General features: G+C 45.7%; 1 protein-coding gene across 3 annotated transcripts; it reads right to left on the bottom strand.

The window, feature by feature from the left end:
- Positions 1–1,162: 1,162 nt before the first annotated feature.
- On the bottom strand, positions 1,163–16,290 carry disp3 (dispatched RND transporter family member 3). Of its 3 annotated transcripts, none has more exons than XM_005457446.4 (22): positions 14,316–16,290; positions 13,988–14,077; positions 9,001–10,002; positions 8,701–8,920; positions 8,482–8,618; positions 8,252–8,386; positions 6,782–6,942; positions 6,453–6,592; positions 6,234–6,325; positions 5,961–6,125; positions 5,456–5,617; positions 5,224–5,370; positions 4,994–5,130; positions 4,730–4,899; positions 4,497–4,627; positions 4,044–4,228; positions 3,801–3,927; positions 3,506–3,651; positions 3,247–3,406; positions 3,022–3,135; positions 2,760–2,932; positions 1,163–2,676 (listed from the first exon to the last, which is right to left on the bottom strand). In XM_005457446.4, exons 3-22 carry the CDS (start codon positions 9,992–9,994, stop codon positions 2,320–2,322), a joined length of 4,053 nt encoding a protein of 1,350 aa, XP_005457503.1. In that variant the 5' UTR covers positions 9,995–10,002; positions 13,988–14,077; positions 14,316–16,290; the 3' UTR covers positions 1,163–2,319. The 3 variants fall into 3 exon arrangements, with proteins under 3 accessions (XP_005457503.1, XP_013131503.1, XP_025767671.1); XM_013276049.3 differs by having other exon boundaries at positions 13,988–14,089; XM_025911886.1 differs by lacking the exon at positions 14,316–16,290 and having other exon boundaries at positions 13,988–14,309.
- Between the last annotated feature and the right edge of the window lie 274 nt (positions 16,291–16,564).

Below are 16,564 nucleotides of genomic sequence, written 5' to 3' on the forward strand. Positions count from 1 at the left end.
AAGTAAGTTTCTCGAAGAAGCTTTGCAAACACAGGAAAAGAACAAAGTCAAATATAAACAGGCTATCTCTTATTCATATTATCTGTTATTCAGTATTTATAGACGGGAGCTTTTTCATTGCAGACGACAGTAGGAAAGCATTTGCTTTTCCACTTTGCTAAATATTCATTCCTCTACATGTAACATCACTCTCCCTCTGATTATTCCATTACTCTCCTGTTGCTTTTTTTCTTTCCATGAAAATATGAGGAGCAGAGCGATGTTGCTGCACAAAAAAAAACCAACTGCTTGAGTGCCTGACAGTAGGGCCTTTACTTAACAAAAGTACTGCAAATGCATAAATGTGTAACAAGACTGCAGGCTTGGAGAGATCTTTTTACAAACTAAACAAAAAAGTACCATGTAAATTAATAGATATGTGTATTTCTACCCATCTATAGTTATAAGTAGAGATACATCTCAATATTTCTTATTATTTTATATCTCAAGAGCTATTGGAATAAGTAGAGAGAGATTGAGAATAGCATTAGATAGCTAGCTAGATGGGTACTGAGAGAGATATCGATACAGATGAGGTGGAGAGAGAGAGAGAGCTATCGATAAATGAAGGGGTAGAGAGAGAGATATCAATAGATGGTAGACAGAAATAGCTATTGTTGGACATATCAATAGATAGGTAGGTACAGAGAGGGATGTCCATATCAAGCTCGATACATCTACGCACTCTACAAGAAGCACTGCGGTAATAAAAAAAGAAGAAGGAAATGAATGTGAAAGGTACACAGACATTCAAACACTCCTCTCCATTCACAGTAGAAATTAAAGTCTCTCCAGAACAAAAGTCAACGGGTTTTTTTTCCTTCTAATTTTACTCCTATTTGTTCTCATCTTCTTACATCCATTTCCATCACGCTGAGTAGAAAATGCCTCTTTGTGTAGAACAGCGTCTCTTTATTTAATAACCAGCATGAAACATTAATGCAATTCATTGTTTCATCTGACCTCTTTCACATGAGTTATTAACAGCCGCCCAGAGATGCGAAGCAATCTACAGTAGCTCTCCCGGTAATTACGTGACTGTAAGCAAACAGCGACAGGCCGTCATCCCGCCGCTCCGTTACATAACGGTGCAGGAGGAAGAAAAACAAAAAGAAAAGACCCCGAGCTTTTCTGCACCTGTTTTATTTGACATCCACGAGTAACAACACGCACATAAACCAGAATTTACTGCTCCTGCTGCAGTCGGCCCCTCTCCCCCGACCGTTATTATGTTGTGCGGTTTGACAAATGGCCGTCACCTTCACTGCGGGGCAGAGCGGAGCCGCTATTGAGTGCTGCTCTGAATTGTGGGAGAACAGTGCAGGTTACAGTGAGAGGCTGTGAGTGTGGTGGAGGGTACACCTGAGGAGCTGATAAGAGGTCTCTTTTAACCCAATGACAAAAATAGACACCTTGAAGCATTTTGTAACATCTGAGATAAAACGAAGTCACAAGAGAGGAAGGTGACTTGTGCTAAATATTGGCTTTGACAGTTCTTCTAAACGTGTGTGTGTTGGCAGCATCCAAAGCTCAGTTCAGAATGAGTAAGAGCAGCATACGCAGACATTTACATCACCTTACATTACATTTAACATAAAAACAGAGTATAAATTTGGTTTATTGAACTTTTAATCCAGCCACAGTGGGACATCATAAGCTCTGATACAAATGTGGCTGAAAAAAATCACATTCAGTGCAAAATCGAGACAAAGAAAACAAAATAACGAACAAAAAAAAAAAACCCAAAGAAACATTCTGATGCTTCACAACATGGCCACGTATCAAAGTGAACCATTAACACTGGTCTTCACGGACATCGCAGCGCTGCACCGTGTCACTGTTCACAAAAGCAGGTCACAGAACAGTCAGCAACTCTTCACAACTCAATAAGTAACACAAATGAAAATTGTGACTCAGCCAGTGTTTCCCAACAATTACTCCATCATCTAGGGCTGAAGATGAAGGGGGGGAAACAAACCAAAAATACAGCTCGTGTGAATCATTGTGTCAGCAAAGAAAGATCAACCTACTATTATGAGTCACATATTCAGTTACACTAGATTTTAAAAAGAGACACCCAGAGTGAGGATTTTTCCCCTCTATACTTAACAATTGATCAATACAAGTGAAAACAAAGAAAAAAAACCTGATAACTCTGACATCTTTGTGCTGTAAAGTATGTGACCGTGTACTGAGCCGTTGTTCCACAAACATGGAAAAAAGAAAATAGTTCTCACAGGTTGCATACAGAGGAACGCCTCTGTGTGACATCAGTAGTGTTTATGTGGCGAGTGACTGCCAGGCCATGGCACCCAGCTGTCCCCCGACCCACCACAGAGCTGCTCCCAAAGAGGCGGCTGCCATCACAGCCAGGCTGGCCTTGAGTACAGCGCCTGGGTGTCTGCTGAAGCGGGCCGGGGCCACGCAGGCCAACGTGGCCACAGTCACGGTCAGGGTGAACAAAATGGAGACGGCCGTGTTAATGGCCACAATCTGGCCGAACTTGGCGAAAGGCACAATGACACAAAAGAAGAGAGGGACTGTGGAGATCGCTGTGGTGACAGCGCTGGACACTATGGCAACACCCACATGGTTCACTGCCTCCAGAGTCCGCCTCTGCCTCTCGGCCTGAGGCTCCTGCGAATAAAACAGAGATTTAAAAAGTGCAGACTCTGAAAAAAACACACTGTGGTCATTTTTAAATTAGAATAGTCACGTACCAAGTTATGAGAAGGCATAGAAGGTGTGGTCTCCCCAGCCAGAAGGTATCCCTCCACCAGGTGTAGACAGTAATCCACTGAGGATCCAACAAGTATTGACAGAGAAATTGCCTCCACTGCTCCCATCTCCCATCCCAGCCAATACATGAGCGCCACTACCAGACAGATCACCCCTGTTCAAGACCAAAAACATGAGGGAAATGCACTCTTGGTTATCTGAAAACATCACTTTCAAATGCAAATATGTTAGTGCGGCTCTTACCGAGAATGGTTACGAGCACAGGCAGCAGCAGCAGAGGATGTGCGGTAAACACAGACACAGCTGCCACGCAGATGGCCAGAGACAGCAGCAGACTCCAGAGGGCACTCTCCACACCTACAACAGGACCAGAGGGCAGCACTTTCAGCATTTTAATCTGTCTCCAGTTTTAGAAAAGGAAAAAACAAACACTGCATCTCTTTGACATCTGCTCCACCTCTCACTTGCCTATGATTTCCATGAAGATCTGCTTCCAGTGCTCACAAGTCTGAAAGCCTCTTTGCAGAGAAGAGGTCTGCGGGAGAGTTGCGAGCTGCTCCTGGATGAAGTTCTCCCACTGAAGGAAATCGGAATACGTCTGAAATGAGGATTTTCCCTTGTATGTGGTCTTACAAGGGAGGAGGAGGAAGAGAGAGAGAGAGAATTAAGGGGTTGCGGCAACTCTGAAACCGACGGCGGTTTGTCGCATAGAGATGAAGAGACTTACAGATTCGAAGGCCATGGACAGCCAGCGGACCTTCCCCCCATGCATTCCCACCGCTCCATGGGACAGCTGCCCTGGGAGCAGGTTGGGTTCAGGGAGAGAGTGGCACTCGGGATGAAGAAGAGGCAGAATGGAAGATAGCTTGTTGCCTGTGAGGAACAACAGACTTTTTAGGCTGCTTGCTGTCAAATCAAAAGGCCTAACCTTGCTGATTTGACTTTATATTACTTTTTTGTGCCACAAAAAACCCCACATTTGAAAAGTTACTTTCCCTTCCCATCAGATAAGCAAATGTTACCTGACGGCAAGCACTGTGCTCCTCCCGGCTTCACGAGCTGTGTGTTTGCACTAACAGCTTTGCAGATTTTGCACAGATGCCCCATCTCCTGGAAAATATCAAAGTCTGGATCCAGTATAATGCTGCCCTTTGGAGAGAATCAAAGAACAAATTTACACATGGTGAGAAAGTCATTTTAAAATCCTGTGCGGCATTCCTCCAGTTGACAGTTTAAAATGCATGTGGCGCAGGTGTGACCATCACCATATCTCCAATCACGTGGTTGTCCCTGCGTTCGGTTCGGTTCACTCCCAGGATCCCGAACACAAGGAAAACCATGGCTCCGGTGTCAACCAGAGGACGCACCGCCGGGTGGCCACACACACCGCCGCTGCAAGGATTGAAGCCAAACGTTTTGGATGGATTCGTTTTGGCAGCAGATGAGGGATCTTTGAAAATAGAAGCAGAGAAAACCCTTTCAACCACGTTTATTTATACAGGGCAAAAATATCTGCATAACTGGTGTACTGTGAAAAAACCCTCCAGAGGATTCACTTTAAGAAGAGAAGTCACATCAGTGCGTTTTCTCTGTATTTAAGACTCAGCTAAATGACAGGAAAAAGACATTTGTGCAGCGTGACTCATGCGGAGTGAGAACTGTTTTCCTGATGCTAACAAACAGTCTTTATGTTTATCACGAGGCGCTTGCTCGCTCACCGCTGGGAAAAGGCGTATAAAAGCTTCCCCGTGAAGGTCCATCAGGCCCAGAGCTGATGCCACAGCCTGGCGGGTTGACACACACACGGCTGGGATGAGGTCTCAGGCGGCACTGAGCAAAGTACAGCTTCCTAAAGGGAAAAAGCAGAGCTGAAAAATGACAGATTTCCCCACTAAAACAACCCGACAGCCTGTCTCAGTCTCTGTTTTACATTCTTCCTTTGTGCCTTCACCTGCTGTGCTGCTGGGGAGATGATGCTACATAAAAGGAAAAATCTGGCGTCCAGCCATGACGAGGATCACACGAGCCGGACGTGATCATCCAGCTGTCGTACGGGAGGTATACGTGGGAAACACACACTGTCATTCTGGCGGTGTAATTGCCATGGGGCTGATTAAAAGCCTATTCAAATAAAACAAGATTAGTTGTAAGCTGCTTTAGTGGGACTCGAATTATTACCAATATAATCAGGTTGACTTTTTTCCTGCTCTCACACCTGGAATGATGACACCTCCTCACGCTCTGTGCTGCACATCTTCCATGGGGACGGGATGCTGGTGTTAAGGGAGAAGCGGTAAATGGTCGTAGAGGCTCCGTGGTCTAACTTTGATACATACACTGTCACAAGAGGGCCTAGAAAACGGTACAAAGGTCAGGATTTTAAAGACAGGAAAAGGGGCTTAAATGAGTAGAGGAGTGGGGTTTTTTTATGTGCTGGATTTTTACCTGTTTGGTTAGCGAGTGAGTTCTGTTTCACTTCACTCGGAGCAGCAGCGGGAGTTGTCCTGCTCGGCCTCTGCTGATGTGTAGAATACAAAAATGCAGACGAGGGAGCGTGGGTGGGCAGTGGGTGGGGTTTTTCCATGAACACACCTGCAGGACACAACATGCATTTTTTTTTTCTTTTGATATTCGTTCCAGATGTAAGAGGTTAACCGAGTTGTGCTTCCACTCTTACCTGAGCACATGGGACAGGAGATGCCTTGGCCGCTGAGGTTGCTCCGCAGAGCCAGCAGACTCTGGAGGTTTGTATCTTGGCGGAAAAGAAGGGGAGCGTGAGTGGCCGGCCTCAGGAGACAACAGAAGGCAGCTGAGAAGACCAGAACCAAGAGAAAGACACCTGGGCCAGAAGGGAGATGATAACAAACAATGACAGAAAGGAGGGTTTGATAGAACGGTTGTGGGACAGATCAGCAATGAGGATCAATTACAGTCACTCCCAAAGAGTGTGGATGAATCCTTCATGAGAATGCTTTGCACTTACTCTGACAGGTAGAATCCCCTCAGGGCAAACAGAGATTACAGAATTTCTTCAATAGTTCTTACTTAAGCCTGAGGTGACTCTCACATCTAAACCAAACATTAAGAGCTCTGCACACAATATCTTAGAAGCCCCAACCGCTGAGTTTTGGGATATAAATTGATGTTGTCTTTGCGAGTTCTGAGTTAAGATTAAATCTCACCTAGAACAGTTTTCCGTCGCTCCACAACCGGCTCAGCCACTAAGTGCTTCAAGGCCCACTGGAGATTGGTGCTCACCACACCCACGTGCCGCTGCCCCGGAGGGGACAGAGGTGTCTCGACCGACAGGGACAGGATGGCCGCATCCCCGTCTGTGTCGCAGAAGCCTGGCAGAGACGAAGGAAAAGAGCCTCAGAGGTGCCCCGAGAGACACATTTTTACAACCAATCCTCCTGCCAGCCTCCATTCCGATGCTAGGCAGATAATAATCTCACCTGGCTCCATTTCCACTGACAGAAGAGCCACATCATCATCCTCATCTGACAAAGGGCTGTGGTTCGCCGACAGGCCCGAAAACAGCTTCCAGCTTCGCGGGGTGGAGAGTTTAGGGGGAGAGAGGGAGAGAGACAGCTGAGGGGGATTACATCTGGGTGGGTGTCACGCAGCACGCACAAGCTACATCTCGCACAAAAAGTAAGGAAGCAAAAGCTTACCAGCTCAACCAGGCATGTTCACGAGGCTCCACAAACTGTGTCCAGATACAAAGGGCGGCTGGCATCAGGACAGACACCCAAAGCCAGCAGCAGCTGACGATGAGAGCCATGAATAGGCCGAAGTCATGCACGGCTGGGATCTGAGTGTCAGGTGAACAAAGCGCAGTGTGAAGGACCTTGAAACATTCAATTTGTGCTTATCGTGGGAAAAATGGTTGTCTGCTGAGAGAGGCACTTCTATTCACCCACTGCAGGGGAGTCATTTATAGGCCCTGTACATGTCCTATTAGCTGCTGTTATTTTCTTTTCTTTCTCTATTCCATAATTACCTGAGAGAAGGTGTTAGCGGCATAAGCGGCCGCAGTCGTGAAGGAGGTCAGAAATGTCGCTCGGCCAGCTGTTTTAATCGTGTAGATCATTCGCTGCTGCGGCTGATGCAAATGAGAAGCCTGTCTGAAAGTGCTGATGAACACAAACACATCATCCACCCCTGAGAGATGAAGGGTAGACAAAAGGAGGACTTCTTAGCACAACTCATGACAAAGAGTTGTAGTTTTCCTCATTTCAAAGCAATGTCTCCGCGTAGTATTTACATACAGCTGAGAGTTAAAAAATAAAAAGGACACTAAGTTTGCATCTTGTGCGTGAAATCAGCTAAAGCCTGCAGCTTGTTAGTTTAGCGTGAAAAGCCTGGAAATGGGAGCTAGATGGGGACCTAGGAGAGGCAGAGAAATACAGTGAATTTTCACAGCGAAGTCAGTCATTAACACTTATACGTTGTATAATTACTCTGCACACAACACAGCTTTACTACAGCATGTCATATGGAGGGGATTATGGTTTTATGGGGGATTTTGCCATTTGCTTAACTGGTGACAAGACTCCATTGAGTCACTAGAAGTAGTAATTAAATCCCCTGTAAAAGTACAAGGTGGCACTTTTACATTTTAATGAGCTTTAGTGGTTCTGAGAGGCAGTTTTTTTAAAACTTTAGACCCAGCCAGCCAGTGAGTTTCAAAGTGTTATGGCTAGATGACTGGCCAGAGCATCTCCAAAACTGCAGCTCTCGTGGGGTGCTCCCGGTCTGCAGTGCTCAGTATCTATCAAAAATGGTCCAAGAAACAGTGGTGAACCAGCAACAGGGTCATGGACAGCCATGGTTCAATGATGAACATGAGGAGCGAACGCTGCCCCGTGTGGTTCGATCCAGCAGAGAAGCTACTGCAGCTCAAATTGCTCTAAAAGCTTAATGGTGGCTCTGATAGAAAGGTGTCAAAATACACAGTGCATTGCAGTTTGTTGCAAATGGGGCTGCATAGCCACAGACCAGTCAGGGTGCCCATGCTGACTCCTGCAGACCATGTACATCCTTTCATGGAAACGGCATTCCCTAATGGCTGTGGCCTCTTTCAGCAGGATAATGCATCATGCCACAAAGCAAAAGTGGATCAGGAATGGTTTGAGGAACAAAAACATGATTTTGAGGTGTTGACCTGGCTTCCAAAGCCCCCAGATTTCAATCCAATCAAGCATCTGTCCAATGTGCTGGTGAAACAAGTCCAATCCATGGAGGCTCCACAGCACAACTTACAGAGTTGCTGCTAACATCATGGTCTAGAGGAGTCCATGCCTCGCTGGGTCAGGGCTTTTTTGGCATCAAAAGGGGGACCAACACAATATTAGGCAGGTGGTCATAATGTTATGGCTGTTCAGTGTATTTTACAAACCCTAAAGTGGCATCAGTCTTCGTAAACACAAAGTGTTTTACAAAATGTCAAACTATTGCTTAAACGACTTACCGATACCGATAATAACAAACGCTGCAACTCCGTTGAGAATGCCCAGGTACCTCACGCCAAACACGACGTGGTATAAGAAAAGAGCCATCAGGCAGCTCAGTCCGATGCTAGCGAGTCCAAAGAAAGTCAAAAAGACTGTGCAGAGACAAAAGAAGCTTGTAAATATTTCTGCGCCTTCAAACAGAAACATGTACACACACCGATGTAAGTGAAATACGGGGATACTGTACCAGAAAAGGAGGTAAGGACGTAGACAAGCACAGTAATACAGGCTCCGCTGACCACAGCCAGCATCATGTCATTGTGGAAGGTGTGTCTCACCTCGTCATCAAACAGCTCTGTCCCCCCATATAGCACCTTTACCTGACTGGAACAGGTCACACAGACAAAACAACTTTGAGTGTTTGCAATAGCATTCAATACCTGTGAATACGAGAGTTTTTCCTGACCTGGTAGACTGCTTGGCCAGGATGTCTGCATATTGGACCACAAAGTTTTTGAAGCGTGTTCTCTGCTCATCTGCTCGGTCCTGCAGGGAGTAGTAGGATGGCAGAGGAGCTCCGAAGTGGATCTCACTGCGTAACAGGGATGAGGACAGATGCTCCGGGGACAGACTCTCATCCACGTACCAGTAAAACTGCGGGTGGGTAATGGCCAGGCTCAGAGAACCTGCACATGAGGAGAATCAGCAAAGTTAAGTTGGGATTCCTCAAGGAGTCATTTAAGCTTGAACTGGAATTTCAACCTGCCTTTAATATCAGCCAAGTCTGGGCCCATGCCATCATAGTAGATCTTGCCTCCTCTTTCACTGGGGTAGAGGTATGACAGGAGGGAGCTGGGTGGGGAGCAGTAGGACGGCCCCAGTGGCAGATCCCTCAGTAACTCCAGAGGCTTCCAGCAGAACTGATGAAACTGTGGGTGCTGCATGAGCAGCCGCTCAACTTGGTGTATCGTCTGCAGGCGCTCTGGAGTGAAGATGTTGCGCTCGCCTTTGCCTTGAGCCACAAACACCAGCTCAATCCTCCACAGAGCCTGGCTCTGTAAGTAATAATTGGGAACAAATCTGCGCTTCCTAATGAGGGAAAAAGTTGAATTTCCATGCCCTAATCTCGCCTCTTCCTCCTCTTTTCCTGGATTTATGCTTTCATGCGTCCCCGTTTCCCCCTGACCCAGATGAGGCGCTGTCCTTTCATCTCTGCTTGCTGCAGCTCCTCTCTTCTGATGATCGCTGGCTTGTAAAGGGTCCCTTTGAGGAGCGGAGGACCCCGTGTCCTCATTATCCATCTTATTGAACACTCCCTTCCTGCCAAGCTTTTCCAGCAGAAGCTCTCGCAGCGCCTCAGACTCCATGTTATCTATGTCTCGCCTGCGTCTGTCCCACGACCCCAGCTGAGTCTTTACGGCGATGGCGAGGGCGTCAAAACGTTCAGCTGAGAAGTGGCTGTGAACCTCAAAGGCACTGTAGGAGAGGTCTATGTCCAGAGGAGGGCAGTAGAGCAGCATGTAGGCAAAGAGGGCACATGGCAGCAGGACAGCTGCCCCTAAAACCGCCCCACTGGCCCAGGGTTGCGTGTAAACCCACCCCACTACCTTCCACAGTCCACAAACCCCAGCATCCCCTGAAGAACAGCTCTGCTCTGCGGCGTGTGCTGCTCCATCATCTTCCTCCAGCTCCTCCTCCTCTTCCTCTTCTCCACCACCCCAGCTGGTGTGAAACAGCAACGGCTCATCATCCACATCCATTGCGGCACCTGTCAGGGACACATAAGACCACTTGATCATCACTCATTTAACGTCATGGCTCTTCTCCACTTGGTCAAGTGAACATGAGCACAGCTGCGACAGAATGGGGGACAAGGCAACTTTGAAAGTTGCGCTCAGAAAGCAAGGACACGAGCGAATTAAGTCTATCCTGAAGCAGCTGGCGACAAAGGCCGTCCACTGGCAGCTCGCATGGAGAAAATTGAGCGAGGGGGACCTTTTTTCCCTTCTTGTTCTTCCCCTCAAGGGCTCGTAATAGAAAATGGCTGGCTGAGTCCTGCTTTAAGATGCTGATCACAAGGGCTTGGGGTGAGACAGGCTAAAAAGCTGTGATTTAACTCTTTTCTCTGCCCATGCAAGCCATTATCACCCGGAGAGCGTCTACTAGTGGGTTTCTACATATGACCAGTCGATGCAGTTGTTTCCACCCTGCACCAAATTAAATCATCTCACTTGTCTAATTAGTGACAAGAAGAGTGAGCGGGGTATAAAGAGTTTATCTCCAGCGATGGGCAGCCTTCGACTAATCGCGTCAATAGGTGTCACTTTTTGTCCCCCACCCCTACTCTTCTTTTCTCTCAGGCAAGACATTGCAGACAGTTTGCATTCAAGTGGCAGTGAGCCTGCTAACTGCAGCAATTTATCTATTCTCTTTAGAACGATGCTTTAAGGTCAGCCAGGTAAGACATTGAATCATGATTATGTGTAAAAGATAGCTGTAGTCAGCTTTCCAGCTAGAGTGAAAAATCCATCATAAAAAAAAGAGTAATTTACAAATGACACGGTTTAATCGATATTTGCAAAAAAGATTCCTCCCGTTGGAGAGCAGGGAAGAAAGACTGTTGAGAGGCAAACCCTTAAGGTGCAAAATGAACTGTAGGCGTGCTGATTTATGGGACAGTTTGTGCTCTTACATCTAAATGTAGTTGATTTCACGGTGGCATTAAAGGGAGTGCTCCACTCGGAACAGCCAGCCTCCTTGTGCGGCCACCGTGCAACAGTCAGACTCCGGCTCACAGACTGGGGGATGCATTTAACGGGCACATCATTAAAATCCTTTACCCTCCAGTTCCTCGCCCTTTGAGAGAAACACTTTTGATGTTCTCAAACATCCACCGTGGTTTTACGCTGGATTTTACATTCAATAGATCTTAAAACCTGCGAAGTTGAAAGCAAGAGCTCCGCCCTGCATTTCACGTTCTTAGAAAAAAGGCCAAATTTGGGACTTCTTTTAAAAATGGACAACGCTTTGTTTTATTAAGCACCATGTCATCCAAGTGCACGGACAAGGGCACCGCTGCCCCTTTTAATGGGAGTGCAGATGGGGCACGCGGTGTGAATGTGAACTTCCCGCACCTTTAGAGGATAAACGCATTAATGGTGTTTGTTTGGTAGCTTTTTTTAAAAGACAAAAGCTCAGGATGCATCATTAAACAAAAAGAAAACCATCTTATCATTCTTTTCAGTGGCTTTTTCTCTTAAACAACACAGACATATATTTTAAAAATAACAAGGAAAAAATAATTTGTTCCAAATTGCTGGTGTAATTTCAACTTATTATGACTCGTTATCTGCAGCCATCATGGGCTATTATTCCATAATGAGTCCTATTATGTTGTTTTCCTCTAATGCTGACTTTTCCTCGTCAAATGCGCTTTCGGTCCAAGCGTCACTATTTTGCATTGGAAAGCACGAAGAACTAAACTCGATATGATTCTGTACTTGGGGGGTAAATGAAATTGAATACAGCTACTAATTTTGGCAATTAGATTTTGGTAATCCTCTCTGCCCCCCCAGCCCTCCCCTCTCAAGCATGTTTTGGTCGTGATGCTCTCAGCAGCAGATGAGAGGAGGCACGCAGAGAAGTGCAGAAATATCATGCAAAGAGTGGGAAAGGGAGAGAAGAGAGGAGAGAAAAACGGGGAAGTGGTTGAAGAGACGGCGCAGCCATCAGACATCAAACAAACCGTGGGCTCCTTGGAAATCTGTCAAAAAGAAATTTCTGCTATTTAATAATTATTTCGGGGGGACAGCTGAAAAACAGGACTACAGGTGCATCTTAGGGCCCGCTTCGACATAAAAAAAAAGCCTCACAAGCCGAGCAGATTTCAAACTCTGAGGCTGTATGAATGAATTAGGAGAGTGAGGCAGGCTCAGTGCAAGCTCTGCCTGCTTTTTATGATCCCCTCTACTGTCTACATGTGCCTTGCAGCGGCGTGCAGGTACAGTGAGGGAGAGATAACTACCCACGGCCTGGGGGACGCATCCTTTCGTCTCTTCGTGATGAGTCTGGCACTCCTTCGCATCCAGGAACATTGCGCCTCGTGTACAATAATTATGAGTGGAGTACAGCTGCAAAGCACTGCGAGCGGTACGCAGCCTGGTATAACTAATGTGTTTACAAGCTGCCAGAACTGTTCAACGTCGCTATTTTTCTGAAAAAATTAGAAGAGAGCTGTCGATTTATACCACACCGGCGCAGGTGTGGATTAAAAAAAAAAAAAAAAAAAAAAAAGAATAAGCTGGCATCGTGCTTTAAGTGTATGCTGGTATAAAAGCAGTCTGCCATATGGCTGAGTGTATATTAAAGCTGCGTCGCTCTTAAAGGAGAGGCGGTGGTTTTCTGTCTGTAATGCAGTTACATTCTGACAAATGAGACAGGTGAATGTACCAGGAGGCCTGGAGTGAAGTTGCACGTGCTGGGCTTTCAGGTGTAAAATTGTGTTAATTGTCTGAAAAATGAATTTTTGATGCCTTTGACATCCCGCTTGCGTTCAGGCTCACGTGGGAACTTTGTAGCGTTTACATTTTCTTTTCCCAACAAGTGATGTTTGTGCTGTACCTGCCAGCTCGTTGGAAGCACAGCAGGTGCAGGTGATGGACAGATCTGTCTCGTATGTCATGTTCAGCGAGTTGAGAGCATCCAGGATAATGAACTGGAAAAACCTCACTCGACCGCGTTCTAATGTACGCACGGCCTCTCCCGTAAAAACACAGATAAGCTCAGTGTCGGTGTTATTACCCTCCTTTACATCTCTGGGTGATGTGAAGCCGGCGAGGTGTGCGCTCCGAGCGATCCCCAGCTTGCTGTGAGCCTGAACCCTTCACATATCATCATTACTCTCAACATCTCTCTCAGCACTCTGTTTGCCCTCAATCTCTTGCCCTTTTCTTTCCATCAGTCTCGCTGCCTTTTTTTTTACCCCCACATCTTCTCTATCCTGTCCACAAAGGTGAGAGATTTGTAACCTTCATTACTGATAGCAGGTAAATCCCCCCCCACACACACACACACCCCTCCACCTTCCTCAGTTTATCTCCTCTTCATCTCATCCAATATGGATATCGCATGCTGCCTGCTGACCCACACACATTGAGCTTGGTGTAGGCTCAGCCAGCATAGCACCTCATTTAAAGGGGCATTGATTTCACCACTATTGCTTTATGAATATATTCCTTATGCATGAGCATTCAGCAGTGTGTTTATGGCAGATGTGCCTTCAATTCTATACACGCTCTCAATCTGTGCTTCAAATCAAACTCTCAAGGTCCATCTGCACCCAGCAGAGATGTTCGTTTTCTTATTGTCTTTGAATTCCTGCTCAAACTGAAGGCAAAGCGCAAAGCTCTGTGCATACAGTGTGAGGCATCCAGGGGATCTAAAATTCAATTTCTCTCCCTCCCCTGAATGAAACTGAACACCAAAGCCTAATACTACAATGGAGGTAGGTTTTTTTTCTCTATCTTGGCAGCATAAAAAGACATAGTTAACAGTATGAAACCAATTTCATTCAACTTTCTAAAACAATTAGTACACTTTATCTTTTATTTTCTAGATGAACAGCTTAAATGGTCTGCCTTCAGCAATCAGCATCTCATATTCACATTTAATTTAAAGAAAAAAAAAGATCAGACAAAAACAAAAAGCGATCCCATCAAAGCGAAAGAAATCTGCAACACAGGGGAGAGACTTACCTGAGGCTGATGAAACAAAAATTACAGGTGGGGCGATCAGGCCTGTTTGGTCCACTTGTAATGTGCTGAACTTGTGCTCTGCAATTTCATCTGCTCCACGCACTCATGTGGGGGGGAGAGAAATGATCAGTTAGTGTTTTAATGTCATAGTTAATAACTCATCAAGAGGCACACTGAGGGAGCCCTCAGCAGAGAAACCCACACAAAAACAAATCCACTATCCTCCCCTCACTCTGCAAGAATCCTCTAACCCCGGCAGTTCATAATGTGTTGTTTTCCTCTCCTTTTATGCTCCCCAGTCCTTTCTCTCCCTCCCCTCCTTTCTTACCCGGTTGTCGAGGCGACAGAGTCAGTGAGAGACATTTCTTCCCAGAAGCTCCTCTCTCTCTCTCCCATGGCTTTGTTCAGCCTGCTCTGCTGACTGGCTCAAGAGTGTATGAGACACGAGGAGGGAAACGCAGCTCGAAAACCTCTGCGCACCTCCCGCGTCAGGCTGGTGAGCCTGCGGGGATTTTTATACCACTGCAAAAATGTCACCGGGAAAAAATTCAAGCATCAGTCAGCTTGTTACGGGTGACCCAAAGGATGCAGTTGTCACGGTACCGCAGCCAAGCCCCCTCCCATCACGTCAGAGTTGGTATGGTCTAGTCTAGTCTCAGTTGGTGGGGAGGTGGGGTGTGCTATAAGAGGGCAATAAGAATAACTGGTTACAGTGGGAGACAAAGTGCAGGCAATTTAAAATAATCACCTGAGAAAAAGAGTTTATTAGTTATTGCTTCATTTTCATTCTTCAGCGCCGACCGAGTGAGTGAAGCTGCTCAGCCTGCTGTCCTCTGTTGTAAATGGTTTGACTGCTGTGTTATACGGCATCTCTAATATTTGGTGGGGGCTGTAAATTCAGCACCGATCTCAACTGTCATGTTTGCCTTGCTGTGCCAGTATTGCACTCTCCCGGACTGTAGTGCCCTCGCTCGCTCTCATCCAACATTAATGACCAGCACTCTCCTCACACCGCTACGTTCAACTCATCCATCACCTCGCTCCTCAACCCCTGTTCGTGTTTAACTTGGATTGCCTTGACATCAAAAGGTGATAATCCATCATCTAAATGAGAGCAGATAACTGTAGTGAAATTTCACTCTTTCTGCGGCATCGTGGAGTCAAACAGAGAGAGAAGAGAGGTTTGAAAATGGGAAAGAGTGCGCGAGTGCTGAAATCCTGGAGGACACTTCATAGCTGCGCACTGTTTTCATCATGCTGGTGTAACTGTGACAGAGCCATCTGTAAGAAAGACTTTTTCAGTCGCACGAGATCAATAAAGTGAAGAAGAGGAGTGAGTCCAATCACATCTACTGCTAGAGCACTGTGGGGGACAAACAACCAAAAAAAACCCCAAACACATCTTACGAAAACTGCTGGAGCTGCATGTTGTCTATGACACCAGACACACACACACACTTCACTGCATGGGATCCTTTGATAGGGTTTAATGAGACCCTCCAAATGACATTTAGTCAACATTTATCACAAATATTGGCAGGCAAGAACTCATGAGGCAGTTGACACATGATCTTAATATACATTTAAATAATACAAAATATACATTCATTCATACCTTGACACATGCATACTGAACCATACATGCAACCGTATACAGGGCTTTCAGAAAAACACAGTGAAGACAGAATTACTATTTAATAGTACCCTTAAAGAGAAACTTCACACCCAAAGTGTACACATTTCCCTCTGGCCTCAAGTACAGTTTATCTGTTTGGATTATTTTGGAGTGAATTGCCCAGTTTTGGAGAAATTTGCTACCATCTCTTGAACAGAAGTGGGCTAGATGGCTCTCACTTTGCGGTGCTGAAGGTACCTAAAAATCAATCAAGTTCAACTTAGCCAGGCTTTCTTTGCATTAAATGGTTAAAAAGCAAACAAAAAACAAACCCTAAAAACAGCTGGTGATAACCAGTATCACAGCATCGGTTAGTGACTGCATCATTTGACTCTTTTTCCTTAAAATACATCAACTCAGCACCTCATATTTCAGACAGTGACATTATCGGACGTGGTGCTAGTATATATATATCCATCCATCCATCTTCTTCTACTTATCCAGTTCAGGTTTGCAGGGGCACTGGAGCCTATCCCAGCTGTGATATAATGAGAGGCAGAGTACACCCTAGACAGGGTGCCAGTCTGTCACAGACAGACAGATACAGCAGTAAAATATAATGGTAACGATGTTGCTGCAAATAAGACGAGAAAGTAATGACAATATATATATATATATACATATATACATATACATATATATATATATATATATATATATATATATATATATATATATATATATAAATCATATGAACTCATAATCATCAAAATCACACTGAGTGGTAAACACACTTGCCTTACATGCCTACAAATCCTCGGTTCAATTCTGGGAACCCAGCCTGTGAGGGTCACAAGCCTGGATAAAATGTGGGGGTCGTGTCAGGAAAGGCATCCGGTGCCAAATCAAACACAGTTTCATCCACTCTGATGACCTCTCGGGAAATAAGGGAGCAGCCTGAA

Source organism: Oreochromis niloticus, linkage group LG12 (assembly GCF_001858045.2).
Source record: "Oreochromis niloticus isolate F11D_XX linkage group LG12, O_niloticus_UMD_NMBU, whole genome shotgun sequence".
Taxonomy (NCBI): Eukaryota; Metazoa; Chordata; class Actinopteri; order Cichliformes; family Cichlidae; genus Oreochromis; species Oreochromis niloticus.